At 40.8% G+C, this 18904-nt stretch overlaps 2 protein-coding genes across 2 annotated transcripts in view; both read right to left on the reverse strand.

Annotated features, from left to right (window-relative positions):
• The window catches only part of LOC119423606 (cytochrome c oxidase subunit NDUFA4-like), a 5266-nt gene extending 4050 nt beyond the window's left edge, over nt 1–1216 (reverse strand). Inside the window, exon 1 of the mRNA XM_037691008.1 lies at nt 1094–1216. Coding sequence (XP_037546936.1) covers nt 1094–1144 — 51 coding nt within the window. The 5' untranslated portion in view covers nt 1145–1216. The remainder of the gene's footprint in view (nt 1–1093) is intronic.
• Nucleotides 1217–5531: 4315 nt separating this feature from the next.
• On the reverse strand, nt 5532–16770 carry LOC119423607 (protein FAM117A). The gene is made up of 8 exons (XM_037691009.1): nt 16653–16770; nt 14566–14711; nt 13608–13703; nt 13202–13318; nt 12577–12705; nt 12309–12486; nt 10917–11073; nt 5532–5968 (listed from the first exon to the last, which is right to left on the reverse strand). The coding sequence occupies exons 1-8, from the start codon at nt 16768–16770 to the stop codon at nt 5677–5679; spliced, it is 1233 nt and encodes a 410-aa protein (XP_037546937.1). The 3' UTR covers nt 5532–5676.
• Between the last annotated feature and the right edge of the window lie 2134 nt (nt 16771–18904).

Genomic DNA, 18904 nt, shown 5'->3' on the forward strand with positions numbered 1-18904 from the left:
CTATCATACATAGAGTTTTTACAGGTACTATCATACATAGAATTTTTGCAGGTACTATCATACATACAGTTTTTACAGGTACTATCATACATGCGTAACATCAGGAACAACGCTCCAAACAGATTCATGTTTATTTCGAGGTAAGTCAAGTTTTAACGGGATTGTTAGGCTTTAGAGTGAGGATAACTACGCTCATATTTGACATTCGCTGACTCTGTCAATCACCCTGCGGACCGAACACAATAAAATAAGGGACACATTTATAAATAATACATATTAATATAGTTATTAAATGTGTTAGTGCAACTTTTAAGCTTTTAAGTTTTTTTAAACCAATTATATAGTAAAAAGGTTATTGTTTTACAATAGTATATTTGACTACCCCCTAAAGAAAATTAATTTCTGCCCTTGGTTCTTCTCAAAGGTTTTTATAAATAAAAAGCAGATATCTTTGCCCATCTGAAGCAGCAGTGTCAGATGAGTGGACACCAGTGAACAAAAACATACCAGTGGTCTATTTTTATGGTAGCTGCCGTAAAGCAAAGTGTTTTGCCCTTTCGTCCTTGGATTACTAGACTCCAGACAGGCCTGGATGAATATCATACGTGCTCCTGTGACTCACATGCATGGCTGCAACAATAATCTCTTGGATTTTCATTCATGAGTCTGGTTTTTATCTGAGCAGCAACATTATTATTTTTTAAATATGGCAAAGGCAAATCACAATCCTAAATGTTAAATGTCCAAAAACATGCAACGTGTCCTTAAACTTGATGGGTTCATGTAAACATGATGCATGCTTTATATGATTTAATTTGATCAAATCTCAGACACATCTCGAGGAATTTGACATGTTGTCAGATTGGAGCATGTGCGCAGTAAAATAGCCCAAAAATTCACATGCGAATACAAAAACACATAACTTGATGCTTAATAGAAACAAAAATCATATTTTGGGTTTTTTATTGCTAATCGGGAGCGCGCCTGCCACACCGCGCGCGTGTCCGCGTTTCAATGTCACTGGATCGTTTTCAGGCGTTCATGGTAAAAATAATAATAATAATAATAATAATAATACGAGCGTGAAACTTACGGCTGGGTGGGTTTTCACTTGTTTGACGACGACTTTAAATATGGCCGACATGATGAAGCTGCGGATCCAAGACTGAACACCCGCACAATCCTGCAGTCAATCCCTGTCGCTCACGCGCAGCCCCGCACTGGCCCGCAGCCCGGAAGAGCCGGGCTCTTAAAGAACACCTTCACCTACATGATATCACATCATATAACGTGCTTTATTACCAGTGGTGGAGAAAGTACTCAAACACTGTACTTAAGTAAAAGTACAAATAAACAGACAAAAATGTACTCTAGTGAAAGTAGAAATACCACATTAACATTTTTACTTAAGTAAAAGTAAATAAGTGCTTGCTTTTAAAATACTTAAAGTATTAAAAGTAAAAGTACTTGCTGAATGTATTACCTAATGCAATGGTCTACATATCTTTAAGTCTGCGTACCGTATGTATATTTTCTGTAATACATTAATAGTGTTGTTTCATTTTAATGAACGATGCTGCAGATAATACATGTTTTTATTGTGTTTACTCTGTGACACAGTTCACACTTGGACTTGTGATTCTGTGCGTCAGAATTTCAAGGATGACATGCAGAGTTAAATGTCATTAATCAAAATAAGAAAGAGGAATGCTTATACCTTTTAAAGTTTTTATTTAACTCAAATATATATAATTTATATATATTATATATAATTATATAATTTCCCTCTGGGATTAATAAAGTATTTTTGAATTGAATTGAATTGAAATCAAAACCAATGTGTAATTTTAACTGCAGTAAACACATTTAAGTAAAAGTTGCCTGCCTGAACAAAAGGAGCATTAGACACAACTAACAAAGGAATATCTGATCATTTCAACTTCAGTTTGTCATGAACTCAAGTTAAAATACTGTCTAAACCTTGTAATGGGTCAATCCATCCATCCATCCATTTTCTTTACCCGCTTATTCCATTTTGGGTCACGGGGGTCGCTGGGGCCCATGTCCAGCAATCACTGTGCGAGGGGCGGGGTACACCCTGGACGGGTCGCAAGTCCATCACAGGGCCACACAGAGACAAACGAGACAAACAACCTTTCACTCTCTCACTCACACCTAGGGACAATTTAGAGTTACCAATCAGCCTAACATGCATGTTTTTGGACTGTGGGAGGAAACCGGAGTACCCGGAGAAAACCCACGCATGCACAGAGAGAACATGCAAACTCCACCCAGAAAGGCCCCTGGACCGGGGTTTGAACCAAGGACCTGCTCGCTGAGAGGCAGCAGCTCTACCAGTTGTGCCACCGTGCTGTAATGGGTCAATATTGAACAATATTTTAACTTCCTGACACCATTTTTAAAACTTGGACCTGAGTGTCGAGCCATTTGGAGACATCTCTTGTCTCCTAACGTCCATGAACTGACACATTTTAATGTTGCAGCAAGAATTTCTTGTTCAAGTTCAGAATAAGTTGGTTTTCGAAGATTTTTGAGTCCAGTCTGGCTCTTTTGGGAGAGAGAATCTGTCCTGCTGTATTGAAGTCTTTCAATACTCTTTCAATAATCTATCAATAAGGCGCATATCTTCTGACTGACTCTCTTGCGGTGGAATATATTTTGGGTGTGTTAGTGGTGCTGTGGGTGCACCCAGCTCAGTCACATATATACTAGAATATATGTAATTGTCCCAGCTCTTCTTGAAGGCGGGCCTCTCACCATCAGTTACTTTCAAAGTAACAAACAAATCAAAAAGCCGCAGCATGAATGTAACTTGTAATGCAACGCGTTATAGAAATGTAGTGTAGTAGAAAGTTCAGATACTTGATGTAAAATGTAGTGAAGTATAAAGTACCCACATTTAACTCTACTTAAGTAAAGTACAGATACACGAAAAATGTACTTAAGTACAGTAACGAAGTATATGTACTTAGTTACATCCCACCACTGTTTATTACACAGTCTTATTTGACTAATGTGGTTTTGGTCAAATCTCAGAAAATAACGCCTGTAGAGCGATATCGCGAGATGTCACGCTCAGGTTACATATTGAGGATGACTCTCAGCTACTACCTAATCCAATTTTGTCTCGGTGTCAAATGGTAGCCATCTAAAATCCAATTTGCTGTAAACATTTTGTGCCTTAAAATGTCTGAACGATCAAAAATATGAATAAATAAATCACAGCTTGCACACCGGTGTCTTTAAGTGGGTATTAATAATTATTAATACATTTGAAACTCGTAATAAGGAGAAGGATCCAGGCTGGGTACAAAACTGTGTTCCCGAGGGCAGTTTATGATCCAGAGATCTCCACAGCAGCACACACCAGATGCTTAATCTTTTATAGATTTAGAGCAAGCTGCTGCAAACACCCTCCTCTAGAGCACACACATGCAGGTTAGGGGATTCAGAAAACCGGCTTCTCCAATAAAACCAGATCCTCCTCTGCCTCTCGCTGAAATAAAGGCCTGCAGAAGATTTGTTGAAACAGCTCAGGGTACAGGGTCTGAGCTCGGAGGCCCCTCTGGACTGGCTCCACAGCAGGAACAGCAGCTGGAGAGCAGCCTCCCTCTATAAAAAGGCCTGCCTTCTAGCTAATCTTTAGCATTTACTAGCTAGCATTTTACAACATTTAGCTGTTCCTTTGAGCTTTTTGCTAGTTTGTAAAACTGGCTGAATTATAGCCACTCTTTTCTAAGGTCTATTGGAAGTGGCGGCCATCTTGTACATTCAAGCAGCGGTTCAAAAGATATTTTGTGAGCAGAGTCGACATTGAATATTTAGAAGTCAACATTTGTACAAAGACCTCGTGTGATCAGTTAATGCTCAGAATACGCAGCTCCTCATCTGTACATTTCAAAAATTACTTTGTGAACATTTTTATACATTTTGCCCACAGATATTCTAATCACCTCTTACAGAAAGGTTACAATAGCTAGAGTGCAATATAAAAAGTTATTCGACAGAAAGATCAATATCTAAAACTGCAGATGTAAAGATGAAACCGATTGATTTGTACTTGTTTTTCTTTTAAATTATTGTAACTTTTTACTTCTAAAATGTCCAGAAACATTTGCTTTAAATACAGATGAATCTCTTTGTCAATGACATAACGAAAGCTGGACATTTAAAGAAAACAGGACGAGTTAAATGAGAAGTTTGGCAAATAAAAAAAAAAAAAGATCATGTAAATGGAAATATTTGAAACTTAATTTGTTTTATTAGATGAACACCTGAACGCCGTCAAAAATGCAACCTTAGTGGACGGAATTAAAAGAAAGATCCACTCTGGAATTAAACGACAAAAATATATATTTAAGTTTCATTTCACAATGACAGACACTAAAAGCATACAAATCACTTTGCAACGGACACACTAATGTATTAACTCACACAGAGGACAGTTTATAATCTTATATTTATGTGGACAGAACCTGAGAGAACAGAACATTCCCAGCATCCAAACAGAGCCGAGAAACATCGTGTAGAAAAATAAGTTTTGATCCATTAGCATTTCTAAATGTACTAAAACTAGAGGTTAGTAAAAAAAAAAAAAAAACACACTCTCCATTCACATGCACACATACAAGGAAAAGCGGCCCAACACTGAACCCAGAATAACAAACCCTCTGCTGGAAGTGCATAGAAGTCCACCAGATACAACTCCTGGAATAATTCTGCCTCAGAGCATCGACAGAACCAAAACTAAACGTAACAAGTTGGTTGTTTTTTTTTTTTAGCTTATGCTGCAGATAACTGAAAAAAAAGACAAACATAGAAAATACTACTCTCAAATTTACAAGTACAAAAAAAGTGAATATATTTATTTATATAAAAAAATAATCGCAACTCAAAAGTAGCAGTTCGATTTGTGCAAACACGTCTACCAGGACTTAAGCTACACGGATCTCGTCAGGGTGGCAGAACCAACAGAACCAAACTCTAAGGATGACACATCTATACCACTAAAACTGGTTAGGTAGTCAACTAGGCCGTGAAACCTCAAACTAGGAACATTAAAAAATAATGTCTTTATCCAACAATGCATGCATTTTTAGCTCATACACAAAAGAATAAACAGAACTTTAAAGCAGGGATTCATGAAATGAAGCCTTTATGTACGAATGTTGCCCAACAAACAAACTTTCCTTCAATTGATAATAATCAAAATGTGATTTCATTGTCTTTGTTTAAACAAGTACCCAACTGATTTGTCATGCACTAGCGCAGGTCGCACCTAAATGTCTTCGAACCCTTAAAAACAAGAAGCTTTTGATCAAAACTGATCATTTGGTTAGAAATGAGCACGTGTTTGTCATTGCCTCGGGAAAATGTAAAAGTAGCCGTTTGCCTCATCTCTGAGCACCTTGATGCACTTATTTTGGGGCAAAACTATCTCTTTGGATTATAAATTGAGAGAACTATGTCTAAAAATGTTAAGTGGCAATTTATTAGATTGTGTTTGATATTTAACTCTTCCTTTTTTAACCTGTAGGCCATTTTGAACTTGTATAAGGAAGAAAACAACATTCGTAATGACTTTCAACACACCTTTCTGGTCCAGTTAAACATTTGCATTACTTCCACAGAAAAAAAAAGGGTCCGCAGCCACAATCAGAAAGCGAGACCCCCTCCTGAGCCGTCCCCCATCACAGTGGGGGCTGTTGCAGGATTAGGAGAAGGAGCCCGGTTACCAGAGGAGGCCGTCTGGCAGGAGCTTGTTCCCTGGTTTGAGTAGTTTCCTGCCGGAGAGCCCGTGAGGCTGCGGAACAGCAGGTCCATGGAAGGAAGCAGGGGCTTGAGGAGGCTGACGGGGCAAAAGGCCGAGCCCCCGTGGGGGGTGAAGTTTACCTTGTTGGGGTCTGGGCAGGAGGAGACGACGGCTTGCTTTTCTTGGCGTGGAGCACTAAGGAACAGAAAGGAGACAGTGGTGAGTCTAAACTAATGCTCAAAGTTTAAGTAGTGGAAATTAGGGTTGATAGCAGAAATTACAGTTTGACAACTTTATGGGTCCCACGGACCTCCCTGGTCACTCAAAACAAAGTTAAAAAGCAAGGTCAAGGGAAGTAGGAGTGCAGAGAGTGCTGCAGCACCCCCTGATTAATACAACAGAACTATAAATGAATGAAATAAATAAATAAAACTATTTAATTAGTGCTGCACATGTCCAATAATTCAATACCATTTTGCTAATCTTGTGTATAAACAACTGTTACCATAAATCTGTGTACAAAACTATACAACCACTCAAAATCCACACACAAGGGGGCAGGGTTGAACAAGATCATGACTGCAGTTTTATAGAAACAGCATGTTTTTTCATGTCAGGTAAGACGACATGCACTGCCAGTGTGTCTCACTGCAGGCGTTTGGTTTATTCTTTATATGGACGTTTAGGGTCAGAACAATTCACACACACCTGGAACTGCTTCTCATGGCTATGCTAAAAACAAAACCACGGCATAAAACCCATAAGGAAAAAAAAAAAAAGCAAAGCTCTTTTAGCAGTTTACAGAGAAAACGTCTAAATTTAGACTAAATACATTTTTAGGTGCCAGGTTTGTACAGTTAAAGGTTGCAGAAACAGAAAAATAATAAAAATGGATGCTTAAACAGTCTAAATTAAATAAATGGTAAATGGATTGAACTTATATAGCGCTTTTCTATCTTATCAAGATACTCAAGGCGTTTAACTTTCACTAGTGGCAGCTTTAGTGGCAGCTGTGGACTAAGTGGTTAGAGCAGTCGTCCTCCAATGCAAGAGTTGGGGGTTCGATTCCACCAGCAGTCACATGCCGAAGTGTCCCTGGGCAAGACAATGAACCCTCATTGCCTCCGATGTGTGTCCCATCAGTGTATGGTTGTTTTCACACCTGATAGTCCGGTAGACTCGGTTCGGGACCAATATTCATGACCTTTGTTTACATTTGAGCTGTTGCGTTTGCATTCACACTGCACTGTGCAGTCGAGTCAACCTGTTGAACCAACCTGTTCCCTCGCTCGCCTGTGGGGGCGCTGCACCAAGAACTACTGAAAGAAACAACACAAAAACCTCTGAAGACATGTCTTCTTCTTCTGAAAATAAAAACAAAAACGGAGTGGCATCAAGTTTTAGCAGTTTTAGGAGTTATATTTTGTCATTTTTCAACAATGGACTCAGCATGAGCAGAAGATGAGACAGAAGACCATGGAGAATATTGTTTTTCACACAAGGCAGCTGACGGCTCCATATAAGGTCAGAGAAATGTGTGTTTGTTTGTCCTGCGCTGTACTCCACTTCTTGCTTGTGGAGCGGGACCCGGTCTGTTTACATTCACACTGTATTCGAACCGCGCTGGAGTTCGCTTCTACCGGACCGAGACCTAGGTTTTAGCCCGGGCCAGAATTCGTCTTTTTGTTCTGTGACAGAGTTAGATAGCGCGTTCACACCTCCCCAAACGAACCGGACTTTCTAGGAAAACGAGCTAGAGTTAGATTAAAGCGGAATAAACAGGGCTGGTGTGAATGCACCCTAAGATGTGCACTGATTATTCTCTGTATAGATCTAGTAAAGTGCTGTATGAAAAGACAAATGAGGCACAGATTGTGTTGTAAAGTGCTTTGAGTGACCTGCTAAGACAGAAAGGCGTTATACAAGTACAGTCCATTTACCATTTACTAATGTTAGCTAACAGACAAATGTTTAATTTAAAAAGTATAGCAGTGTTTGTACTACAGCACAACTGATATATCAATAGGGCCGATATTTTAGGCCGATAATGACATTTGGGGATCTATCGTATTGGTTATAATTGTCCCATTATGCGCCAATTCTAATTTCCAACCCTAAAATGTACAATGTATCCAGCAGAGGGTGCGTGAAGAGAACTTTCAAATCATGGCCTTTCACTTAAGTTTCACTTTGATGTTCAGTACAGCGAAAGCAGGGAGTAGCATATTTTGCTGAACAGAGCATGGTTATTTTGTTTTAACTGATCATTAAAATAATAAAAAAAAAAAAAAAAAAAACAATAATGAATTATCTTCAATCCTCCAACCCGCTTGTCGTTACGTGCCTCTCAAGTTAGCAAGCTAACATTTAGCATAGAATATTGCTTTGTAAAACTTTATCCAGAACAATGAATCTAACGTAGAGGTAAAATATATCAGCGTTAGTAATGTTATATTTGTTGTCCTCAATGAAATGCATTGTTTGTCTGAAATCTTTACTTCTCTGTAAAGAAAAAAAAATGCTGCTGTTGTCAATACTAATGAGACCTTCACCATATGTGACTGACTAAACAATGAACAGGGAAGGGTGTTTCTTTGTTCAGTTTTTATTTTTGTAACACACTTGATAACTTTACGGTGAATAGTGGAGGATAGAAAATGTGAACGCAGGTTAGGAAGACTGTTTTTATGACCAGTGCACCACTTGTTAGACCTAGGTTTAGCTGCATGGTAGCTAACAGCTGTGCTAAATAAACAATCCTCGCTCCACTCGCCGTTTTCTTAAGATTCTTGGGGGTGGACAAAACGTAAATAATTTCAGCCATTATATCGGTTATTGGCATTCGCCTTCCCCTCCCAATATCAGTATCGGCGATAGCCAAAATTTCCTTATTGGTCAGGCTCTAATTTGTACCAAGCATGCCAACATCCATCCATCCATTATCTTTTACCCGCTTCTTCCATTTGGGGTCACGGGGGGGTCGCCGGTGTCCATGTCCAGCAATCACTGTGCGAGGGGCGGGGGACACCCTGGACGGGTCGCAAGTCCATCACAGGGACACAGAGACAAAAAAGACAAACCACCATTCACTCTCTCACTCACACCTAGAGACTACGTAGAGTTACTAATCAGCCTAATCAGAATCAGAATCAGAATAAACTTTATTGGAATTGCACCGAGGTACAACGCGAATATGTACGTACAGTCGTCTGAAAGATGGGCGGAGTGCATGAAGCTGCAACTACAGGAGAGCGCGGCCATTTTATCCTTATCAGATAATAATCTTAGATAGGAAAAGGGGGAGAAACATGAGGGTAGATAGTGGTATTACAAAAAAAAAAATCTTTCACATCTTGTCCATCAGGACACGATTTGAGACGTCAAACAAACTCTAGCAGCAGCACAATTAAAACATGATTACATTTGCATTTGACATCAAGGTGTTGAGATTTGTCTATGAGCTTTTTTTCAGATCAGCCACAGTTTCTGAAGATGCTGTTCCAGCCAGCAGTTCTGATAAGCTTGCACAGGAAGTTCGGGGGGGGGGGGGGGGGGGGTTGCGATAGATGAAACTTTTGTCCTTGGGTACTCATGTCCCAGGAGAAATTTGATAGCTCATCTCTGAGGCCGTTGGGAGTCTGATTCAGATAAGCTTGATTTTTGTTTTTTCTTCAGGCAGACAGATTTTTTTCTTCAGCCTTGAGTCCATCTGGGCGTTCTGTTTCCGAAAATGCCTAATTGTAGGATTACATTCCACTGATCCATGCTATGAGTCTCCTTCAAGGTCGAACCCACCACGCTGACGAGTCCCAGAAGCCGCAGGTGGTCTGCGATTCTCAATCGCCTCCACCTTACGGTTAAGCTTGTAGACCAGACGATTTAAAGTTCCCACAGCGAGGACCAGAACTTCACACTGACTCGGAAGCTTTTCCATGGCCGAAACTGCTGCCGATGTCTTCTTCAAAAGTCGATAAAACAGGGCCCCGCCGATGCCAAAAAGCAGAGTCCCTGCTATCATAATTCCAAATATGTAAACGTCTTCAACATCCTCCTGAGACAGAAGTGAGAGGCACATCAACTGCCACACTCCCCACGAATCCATAACGTACCCCACAGCGTGAGTCTCAGCTGGACACGCCGGTTCCCCAGGACCTTGTAGTTTTGATTAAAAAAATCTTATCAATAGAGTTGAACGCCCACGATACCAAATCCATAATCTTCTTAATTTATGTTCGGGAGATGAGACCCAGGCGCTTCAGACACACAGCGAGCAGAGCAGGAAGAAGGAAAACGGGGGAGGAGAAACAGAAGCTGCCACCTCAATGAGAGCCTAGGAGGAAAGCATGTTTTTGGTCTGTGGGAGGAAACTGGAGTACCCCGAGAAAACCCACGCATGCATGGAGAGAACATGCAAACTCCACCCAGAAAGGCCTCCGGACCGGGATTTGAACCAAGGACCTGCTCGCTGAGAGGCAGCAGCTCTACCAGTTGCGCCACCGTGTTGCCCTGACTTTTACAATCAATACTTTCCAAATAAGCAGCAAAAGTTTGCGACAAAACCACATAGAGCAAACTTTGTTCTGTGTATTTTTGCAGATGATGCGTTTCATAAGACATGCTGGTAGAGTTGAGCCTTCCATTCTTTTAATTGGAAATCATTCTCACAATCAGGATCGGAGGTCAAACTGGAAGGTCAAACTTCTCAGTTCTTTTTTATCAAGTGAATTTTAGGTTCATGGCTTTGCTTACGTTACTTGTAGTGAAAAGATAAGAAATATCTACTTTTTCAAACGGCAGCAGACTAAATCGTGCAACTGTTCATCGGTACAATTCCAGGCATCAGACACACTTTGGATCGAGCGTTTACCTGAGGCAGCCCTGTGAATTCTGCCACAGGGTGGAGACAGGACTGTCGGCATAATGATGTAACTATCAGGCATCAACTGAGAGATAAAGTTCTGCTTGAACTTTGATCAAAACTATCTGCTTCAAATCCATTTGTTTCTAGGTGCATTCACAAAAGGCCATTCACTTCCTGCTAGAGAGTTTTGTAGCTTTTTCGTGCATGATAAAAAGTTACACAGCAATGTCCTTCTGCAGAAATACCTATTTCAGCTCTATCTGGCTCACAAATGTTACGTACCTGACCTCCTCCCAGACTCGGACCTTCTCACAGCCCTCTGGAGGCTCTCTCTGGAAGCAGCAGCTTTTGTTGAGGCCTGGAGACGAGGAGATCAGTGGTGGAAGGTCAGCCTCATTCTGGGAGGACAACGGAGACAAGAGGCACATCTCTCTGCGGTCTATAAACCAGGAGAGAAAGAAAAATTAGAAAGAAGCTGCAGAGATTTTACTTTAGATTTGTTGTATTAAATACAGACAGACTACTAAACAACTCTGAAGATGTGTTCTAATTTCCAATTGTTAACTTTATGTATTTTAGGCAAGAAGCCAGGAGCAAATGCAGAAACTTGTGTTTTTATATGCAGCTTCACTGAAACACATTCTAAAAATGTTTAAAAGTTTTTTGAAAGAGGAAAAAAAGATTTGGCTAATTTATTAATGTACTTCAAAAAACATCTTCAAATACCTCTGATTTACCGTCACACGTATGGCAAATCAAAACAAATAATATAAATCTGATTGTACTTTTTAAAATGAGCAACTTAATTACCGTAATTCCTGGACTATAAGCTGCTACTTTTTTTTGCATGCTTTTTACCCTGCGGTTTATAAAATGCTGCTTAATTTATGGATTTTTTTTGACGGGCTAACAAGCTTCTTGCAGCCAAAACATTTAGCCTCGTCACACCAGGGTGCTCGCATAGCTGCCCAATACACGTCTCTCTTGGAGTGTGGGTCCTTGTGACTTAATGACACTACCTGTATAAATTAAAAATGGAGGACAGCACAAGCTGTTCAACACCCTTAACAGAAGATAGGGATCAATGACTTCCTGGAGCTATTGTATCATTATTAATATTTTTTTTACCAGCCGTGTTACAGGCACTATTCAGAAAAAAAACAAAACATTTACTGTATGTATTTGTGCATGTTACCAGTATGTATTTAATTAAAAGTTAAAAATTTATTGCTGTGTAAATATCTCATGTTACAACGTGGATACCCGCGGCTTATAGACAAGCGCGGCCTATATGTGTACAAATTTATTTATTCGTTTACTTTTAGTGGGTGTGGCTTAAATTCAGGTGCGCTTAGACACTTCTCTCCTTTTACCTTTCGTTTTGTCCTCTGTTCGAGTTTATGTAACTTTTTTTAAGACGAGCTTTGGAAACGAATACCTTGATGCAAAAATACTTTTCAAGCAACTCAAACTGTCATATATTTGACATTTTTCTTGTATTTTTACTAAAGAAAAATGGAATCTTTTTAGAACAGGTTATGAGAAATAAAGTCCTTAAAATAGATATTTTAAAACTTGTTCTTTACCAAGTTCTGTTCCTGAATGATTCATAGACTCATTCATTCAAAGACCGACTCAACACACACGCACTGACATGAGAGTCGACAAACTAACCTTGGTGAGAGTCTAGAGGAGTATACGACGAGTGGGGGTCTTGTAGTTGGGGGGAGGAGCAGGGTGAGGAGGAGGTAGAGGATGAGGAGAGGGGTGTGGTGGTGCGGTCGTTCTGTGAACCTCTGCTACAGTCGTGCAGAGGAACCGGAGCACGGTGACCGTCTGGGACCTCAAGGAGCTGCAGGACGGGAAATAAAACGGTTTAAATTGCGTAATTAAAGTCAGCCTGTAAAGCAGTAGCTGAACTTCTTTTGTTGGTGGCACCTACCCTGTGCTGTGGGAGGGGGGACTGGCTGATGAACATGCCTTCCAGCTCCTGGTTGAGGCCCTCCACGCTGCAGCGCAGTCGAGGGAACAGTGTAGACAGGGGAGAGGGGGGGATGGGAATTGGCTCAGTCTGAGAACACAAACAAGTTAAAGTGAATTTAGGCTCAGATATTTTTGACACAGTCAGGAGAGACACTTAAAAACGCCTTTTAGGTTTTTGTCTGATCTTCACAGCTACATAAGAAGCGTTAAAACTTGCTATTGTTAAAATGAGTCCTCCAGACTTTTACAAATAAGTCTTAAAGATTTGTATGCATCAAGTTATTTATTGGCCAAAACTTGAACAACCCAATGAAGCATGGCACAAAGAACAGCTGTGCAGAAAAGCAGAACTTCACTCCCCCCCCCCCCCCCCCCCGGAGCAACAGAAGCACATGTGATGTAGCGATCTTCCTGTTGCCTTTGCGTTTCATTTCATTCACTTCCTGCAAAAAGCTGCACAGCTTTAGTTTGTGCTTATCGTCGGTGACGCTCAAGTTACTGTGCAGCGTTAAAAAAGAAAACACATTTGAGCAGCATGAAGCACAAAGAGCAGTGTGTCTGAACGACGATGATGATGATGCTACCTGAGTAGCTCCAAGGCTACAGCTCCCATGAGGATAACAACACTGACGGTCCTTATCGTGCCCCCCAGAGACAGCGGGTTTGCTGCACTGCTGCAGTTGTTGTTTGAGTTTTGCAATCTGCAACGAAAACAAGTTACTGTCATTAACTTCGTACAAAACACACAAGTTTTTTTTAAACATACAAGCATGTCTGAACCACTTCAGCTGAGTTCAAGAGGTGATTTTATCAGAAAGGTGAGGCATAAATAAATGAACAGCAGAAAAAGGGAAGTTCTCGTCGATGAGATCATTGGTCAGTGCATTTAAAAAAATCCTTTTCTTTTTGTATGAGCTTGCACAATAGATAAAATGCCAAGATTAACAAATCTGTTATAAACTTGTGTTGAGCAATAAAGCAAAAACTGACCTCTCGCAGATGCTCAGCGCTGCCCCATGATGCTGAGCGTTTGTGGCTGCTGCTAACTTTCCTGACGTGGGATTCATCCACCCATGAGTCGGGGGTCTGCAGGAGAAGTTATATTGCATCATACTATTAAATCAACATATATTAAAGCCTTGGCCTGAAGTTTTCAGGCAACCATGTGAAATCCAAAACTGAAGATGGTTAAAAATCACATCAGACTTTATATTATCAGTAGTTTCACACTTAGCGCAGATCAGCTTACTAAAAGCCTGATGTGCAGGAACACCCACAGACCGTCTCTTCACACTCTTGACAGAAGACAAAATGAGTTGGAGGGACAGAAAAACAGCTAGAAGGTGGAGGATGTGGGCAACCAGAGAGCAGCGGCGAGTGCCTGCAGATGCAGAGGAGAGGATGGGTGCAGCCGAAACGGCCTCGTCAGCCGACTTCAGGGACTGTTCTCACGGCTGCGGTTCACACCATGAAATAGCTGTGCAAGCACCGGACACTCCCTCCCCTCTACTGTCACACTTTGAGCAACTTACTAAAAACTGCAGAGTAATAATACATGATGACACAAACCCATCCATCCTACAAACACGGCGACAGATACAAATCTGTGATTTATAAATAAGACTCTTGCTGACCTATGTTTTAACTCAGCATCTGAAAGTTTGACCCAGCTGTAGCCATTTTCCTTTTGGCTGCGGCAGCCATCTTCAACTGACACACTTAAGATTTATCAGTTGTAGGTGTACATCTAATGATTACTTTCTGCAAGTTTTATTAAAATTCATCCACTGGTTTATGATATATATTAGTAACAGACACAGACATAATTAAACGTTATTGTCCACCTTCAAGTTTCAGTGGCAGCCAGTAACTACGGTTGCACTCCTTTCAATCTTCTGAAAAAAAGACGTAAACATGTATTTCCATGTTTGCTTCGTCTGGAGCTGACCTGGGTGGATTTGTCCTTACGAGACACACTGCACTGGGCCTGCGCTTCCTTCGGCCAGTGGCCCTGCAGGTACGGCCCGATGATGGCGTCCAGGGACATCGTCCGCCTCATGCCGGAGCTCAGCTGCTGCAATTTGTCCTTTCCGGCTTAGAGTTTGAAAACAAAACAGCAGATTTTAGTAAAACATTAAAATACTTTTGAATTAGCAGGCTAGCACTCCAGTTCATAGTGCTGGCTAAACTTTGTCACATTTAAGCTAAAAAAAAAAAAAAACTTAATGCAACATTTGCGTACAGTATTTGTGAATTTGATGTTTTGAGTTTACCGTGGCTTAAAAAAAACAAACATGTTTTTGTTGGTTTAGATGAGTTTTAAGCAACTTTTTTTTAACTTAACACAGAGCAAAACATGAAGTTATACTAATGTTAGAATGTTAACTAGTAAAAAAAACAACTAAATACTCTCTGCTAGATATGTTTTGTGCATCAGGCTCATTTTACTGCTTCATGTGCAAGTCTGCAAGCATTGATGTTCATTTTGAAAGGAAGGCAGATGCTCTTAAGGCCGTGAAACAATATAATGGCATCCCACTTGATGGTGTGCTTTAACTCTACGCCCTTGTTTCGGAGAATACTTGCATGACAGTTTTTGTATGTTTTCTTTATTTTTATAGTTATTAATGCTACCATTGTTATGTTAATGAAAGCATGAGTCTAAACTTCAATATATTGTGTGATTCTGTGTGTGCTACCCCGTTGTGCACAACACTAATGTTGCGTAATGTACAATAATTGACTCATCCAGGCCACTGACTTCCAATGAGGAATTTATTAATATTTAACCATTTTCAAATTCTCCATCCACGTACTGTAGCTTCAAAATGAAATGTGGTATTTATCCAAAACTAGTCCTGCAACCTGGAACACCTGAAGCTGTCCACCTTAAGTTCTTTAGGGGATTTTAAACATTTCATAAGGTTAATAGAAAATGATAAAGATGACGTGATCTGTGGTGAGAACAGGGAACAGGTGGAAGAGAACTTGGAGAGGTATACACTTGAAAGAAGAGGAATGAAAGTCAGCCGTAGCCAGACAGAGTACATGTGTGAATGAGAGGGAGGCCGGTGGAACAGTGAGGCTACAAGGAGCAGAGGTCACAAAGGTGCAGGACGTCAAGTACTTGGGGTCCACTGACGTCAAGTACTTGGGGTCCACTGTCCAGGAAAATGGAGAGCGTGGTAAAGAGATGAAGAAGAGAGTCCAGGCAGGATGGAGTGGATGGAGAAAAGTTTCAGGAGTGATTTGTGACAAAAGGGTGTCAGCAAAGGTCAAAGGAAATGTTTACAAGACAGTGGTGAGTTCAGCTATGTTATATGGTCTGGAGACAGAGACATGGACAAAAAGACACAAGAAAGAACTGGAAGTGACAAAAATGAAGATGCTGAGGTTCTCCTTAGGAGTGACAAGGATGGATAAGGTTAGGGATGAGATCATCAGAAGTACAGCACAGGTTTGAACAACTGGGAGATAAAGTTAGAGTCATTGAGATGGTCTGGACATGTCCAGACAAGGGACAGGGTATACTGGTAGAAGGATGTTTGAAATGCAGCTGCCAGGAAAAAGACAATGAGATATCTGGATGCAGTTAGAGAGGACATGGAGGTAGTTGGAGTGAGGACAGAGGATGCAGAGGACAGAGATGGAGGACGACTCGCTGTGGCGACTCCTGAAGAGAAAAGCCGAAAAAAGATAAAAGACATCAAAGCATCAAATCAAACACGTTCTTGTTTTTAGTATTTTACCTTGATTTATTGTTTTACAACACTACTTTTACCTTAATTGCATTTTTTACTGTAGTTTATCGTTGTCTGAACGTTATAGGTTTGTCTCAAACAGCTCTTGTGAGTGAGGCTAACTGTATGAATAAAAGGTTTGAATGAATAAAATGACAGTAAAATGAACTTTGTTGTTTAGAAGACGCTGCACCTCAATGATCTTCAGTGGCTCTCTGAGGTTTAGATCTTCAGCTTGTAATAAATAAATGTGTTCCTGGTGGTTCTGTTGGTGTGGCAGGTGTTCACATCATACCTGACTTCCCATCCCTCCGGTTCGGTCGGGGTTTGCTGGCCAGCCTGAAGGGAACCGTCGCCTTCAGGGGCTGCGGGGCACCGGCTCTTGGGGGTCCAGCTCCACCTCGGCCGGACATGTTTTACAGTAACTGCTGTGGAACCACTCTGCTCTTGAACCCCCACGGAAAAGAGCAGCCCTGTTGAAAATCAAGTAAAAAGATGTGGGGGTGGCAGCTGGCTCGTCTTCCTCCTGCGGCGACGAGAACTACTCGAAAACCGTTACAAACGTTTTCCTCACGCGCATCATTTTCAGGCTACGTGAAAAAGTTTTCTTGCAAATGCAACCGTTTAGCTCGAGATTTAAAGCGTTTTGTTGCGCTAATGTCTTCCGCGAGGACTTTCTTTTTCCCCCCGAGGGGTTGTTTTGTGTGTGTGTGTGTGCGAGTTAGCAGCCTAGCAAGCAAAGTTTCTTTGTGAGGATGATGAGAGATTTCACCCCCGTTGTCGAACGAGGAAGCAGCTCCACTTTCAAAGAGTCACTCTAACGTCAACTCCTGCGTCTTCCGAGCAAAGTTTGAGGTGTATTTCATTATGATTTTTCGGGCTGGAGCGTGTTTTGACGGCCTTTAAAGTTGCGAAGTTGGACGAGCCTGTCCTCTCTCGGTGTTCTGGGTTTAATGGCAAACTCCAAACACTTCCACCAGCACGCTGGAGTGGATTTAATTATGCGGAGAGGAGGACACTGCTCTCACTTCTGATTGGTCGGTGGGGCCTCCAGCTTTAATCCTATTGGACAATCGGCTATCAATCTGTCAAACCTTAAAACTTTTAGGCTCCGCCCACAATTCATGTGTCGTTTTAACTGATTTTGGACGTAATGGTTCCCAAGGGTTGGCTCCGGGACCCACTTTGGGTCGTGATACGCCAAATAAGGGGTCCCATGAAATTTTTTTTATTTTTTTTTATATATATATTACAGGCTAGGAACATATTTTTGTGATAATTGTTATAACATATGATCTTTTTTTCATATGAAACTTTTTGAAGTTGTCATTCTCTTGTTTGTGTTTGTTTGTCCACACTGTTAGCATAACATCTCATGAATTGATTCATGGATTTTAATGAAACTTTCAGATAATAATTAATGAACGTGCATCTACAGCTGATTAATGTTTGGAGCCAATCCAATTCAAGATGGGTGCCACAACCAACTGACCTAAAAAAAACCCCCACCAAAAATGGCTATAATTCAGTCCGTTTACAAATATTTTGTTAAAAAAAATAGGCGTGTTCGTTGCTGAGAGTTACTCACTAAACATACTTCGAGTGTGACATCTTGTAATATGACGAGATTGCACATAATGTTATTTTCAACATTTGACCTAAAACAGCCACGACTCATTTCTCAACACAACATAATCTTAGACTAAAATTTCATCATGGAAGGCAGCAGGCGATATGTATTTCTTCAAGGAATGCTAGACTTTTAATTTGTTCAGTTTTTATCTCATGACTCTCAGCTCTGTGTATACTGTCTGGGTGGAATGTGAGGTGGCTTTGGGTGGTGTGTGTGTTTGTAAGACAGCGTGCTTTGTGGGAGATAAATGTCCTGACTCTGTGTGAAAGGGAGTGCCAGTGGTGGGACAGGGAGAAGAGAGTAAAGATAACATGACACCACTTTTACAAGCTGATCCTAGACCAGCACGAAGGCTCAAACTGTCCCCTCATCAAAGCATGCAGATCCAAAATGTGCCCCACTGTACCCTCATGCTAAGATAACATGTTAGTGTACATGTCTGGCACACCAGAAAGGGAGTGAAAGTGCTTTATCACACAGGAATGAATCACTAATCTGTGCTCATCTGTGTCCTGCAACCGCACTCGTACATTAATGGCACTTTCACAAAAACGACAAACCTAGACAAGAGAAGCGTATTTTTCTGGGAAGATGTAAGGTCAAGGTTTAGTGCTGCATGACTTGGAAGAAATTTGCAGAAAAAGCTGAAACTGTATTGTTAAAGCTAAAAGAAGCAGAATTCAGCTTGTAGCTAAAAGCAGTGACGCCACCAGGAATTTTTTTTAATGAGGCGGCTAGGCCTGTCGCGATAAACAATAAATCAATTAATCGCATGATAATTGAAAATTATCGACCTCATTTTCATTTATCGGCTTATTGTTTCTTCGTGTCTCTCTCTTTCTACTGGATGACAAAAGGCTCAACGCCGGTGTTCTTCACTGACCCTTCCCTTTCTCTTTTTTCTTTAAATCCTT

The sequence above is a fragment of the Nematolebias whitei genome, chromosome 17 (genome assembly GCF_014905685.2).
Source record: "Nematolebias whitei isolate Nwh7 chromosome 17, NemWhi1, whole genome shotgun sequence".
NCBI classification, from domain to species: Eukaryota; Metazoa; Chordata; class Actinopteri; order Cyprinodontiformes; family Rivulidae; genus Nematolebias; species Nematolebias whitei.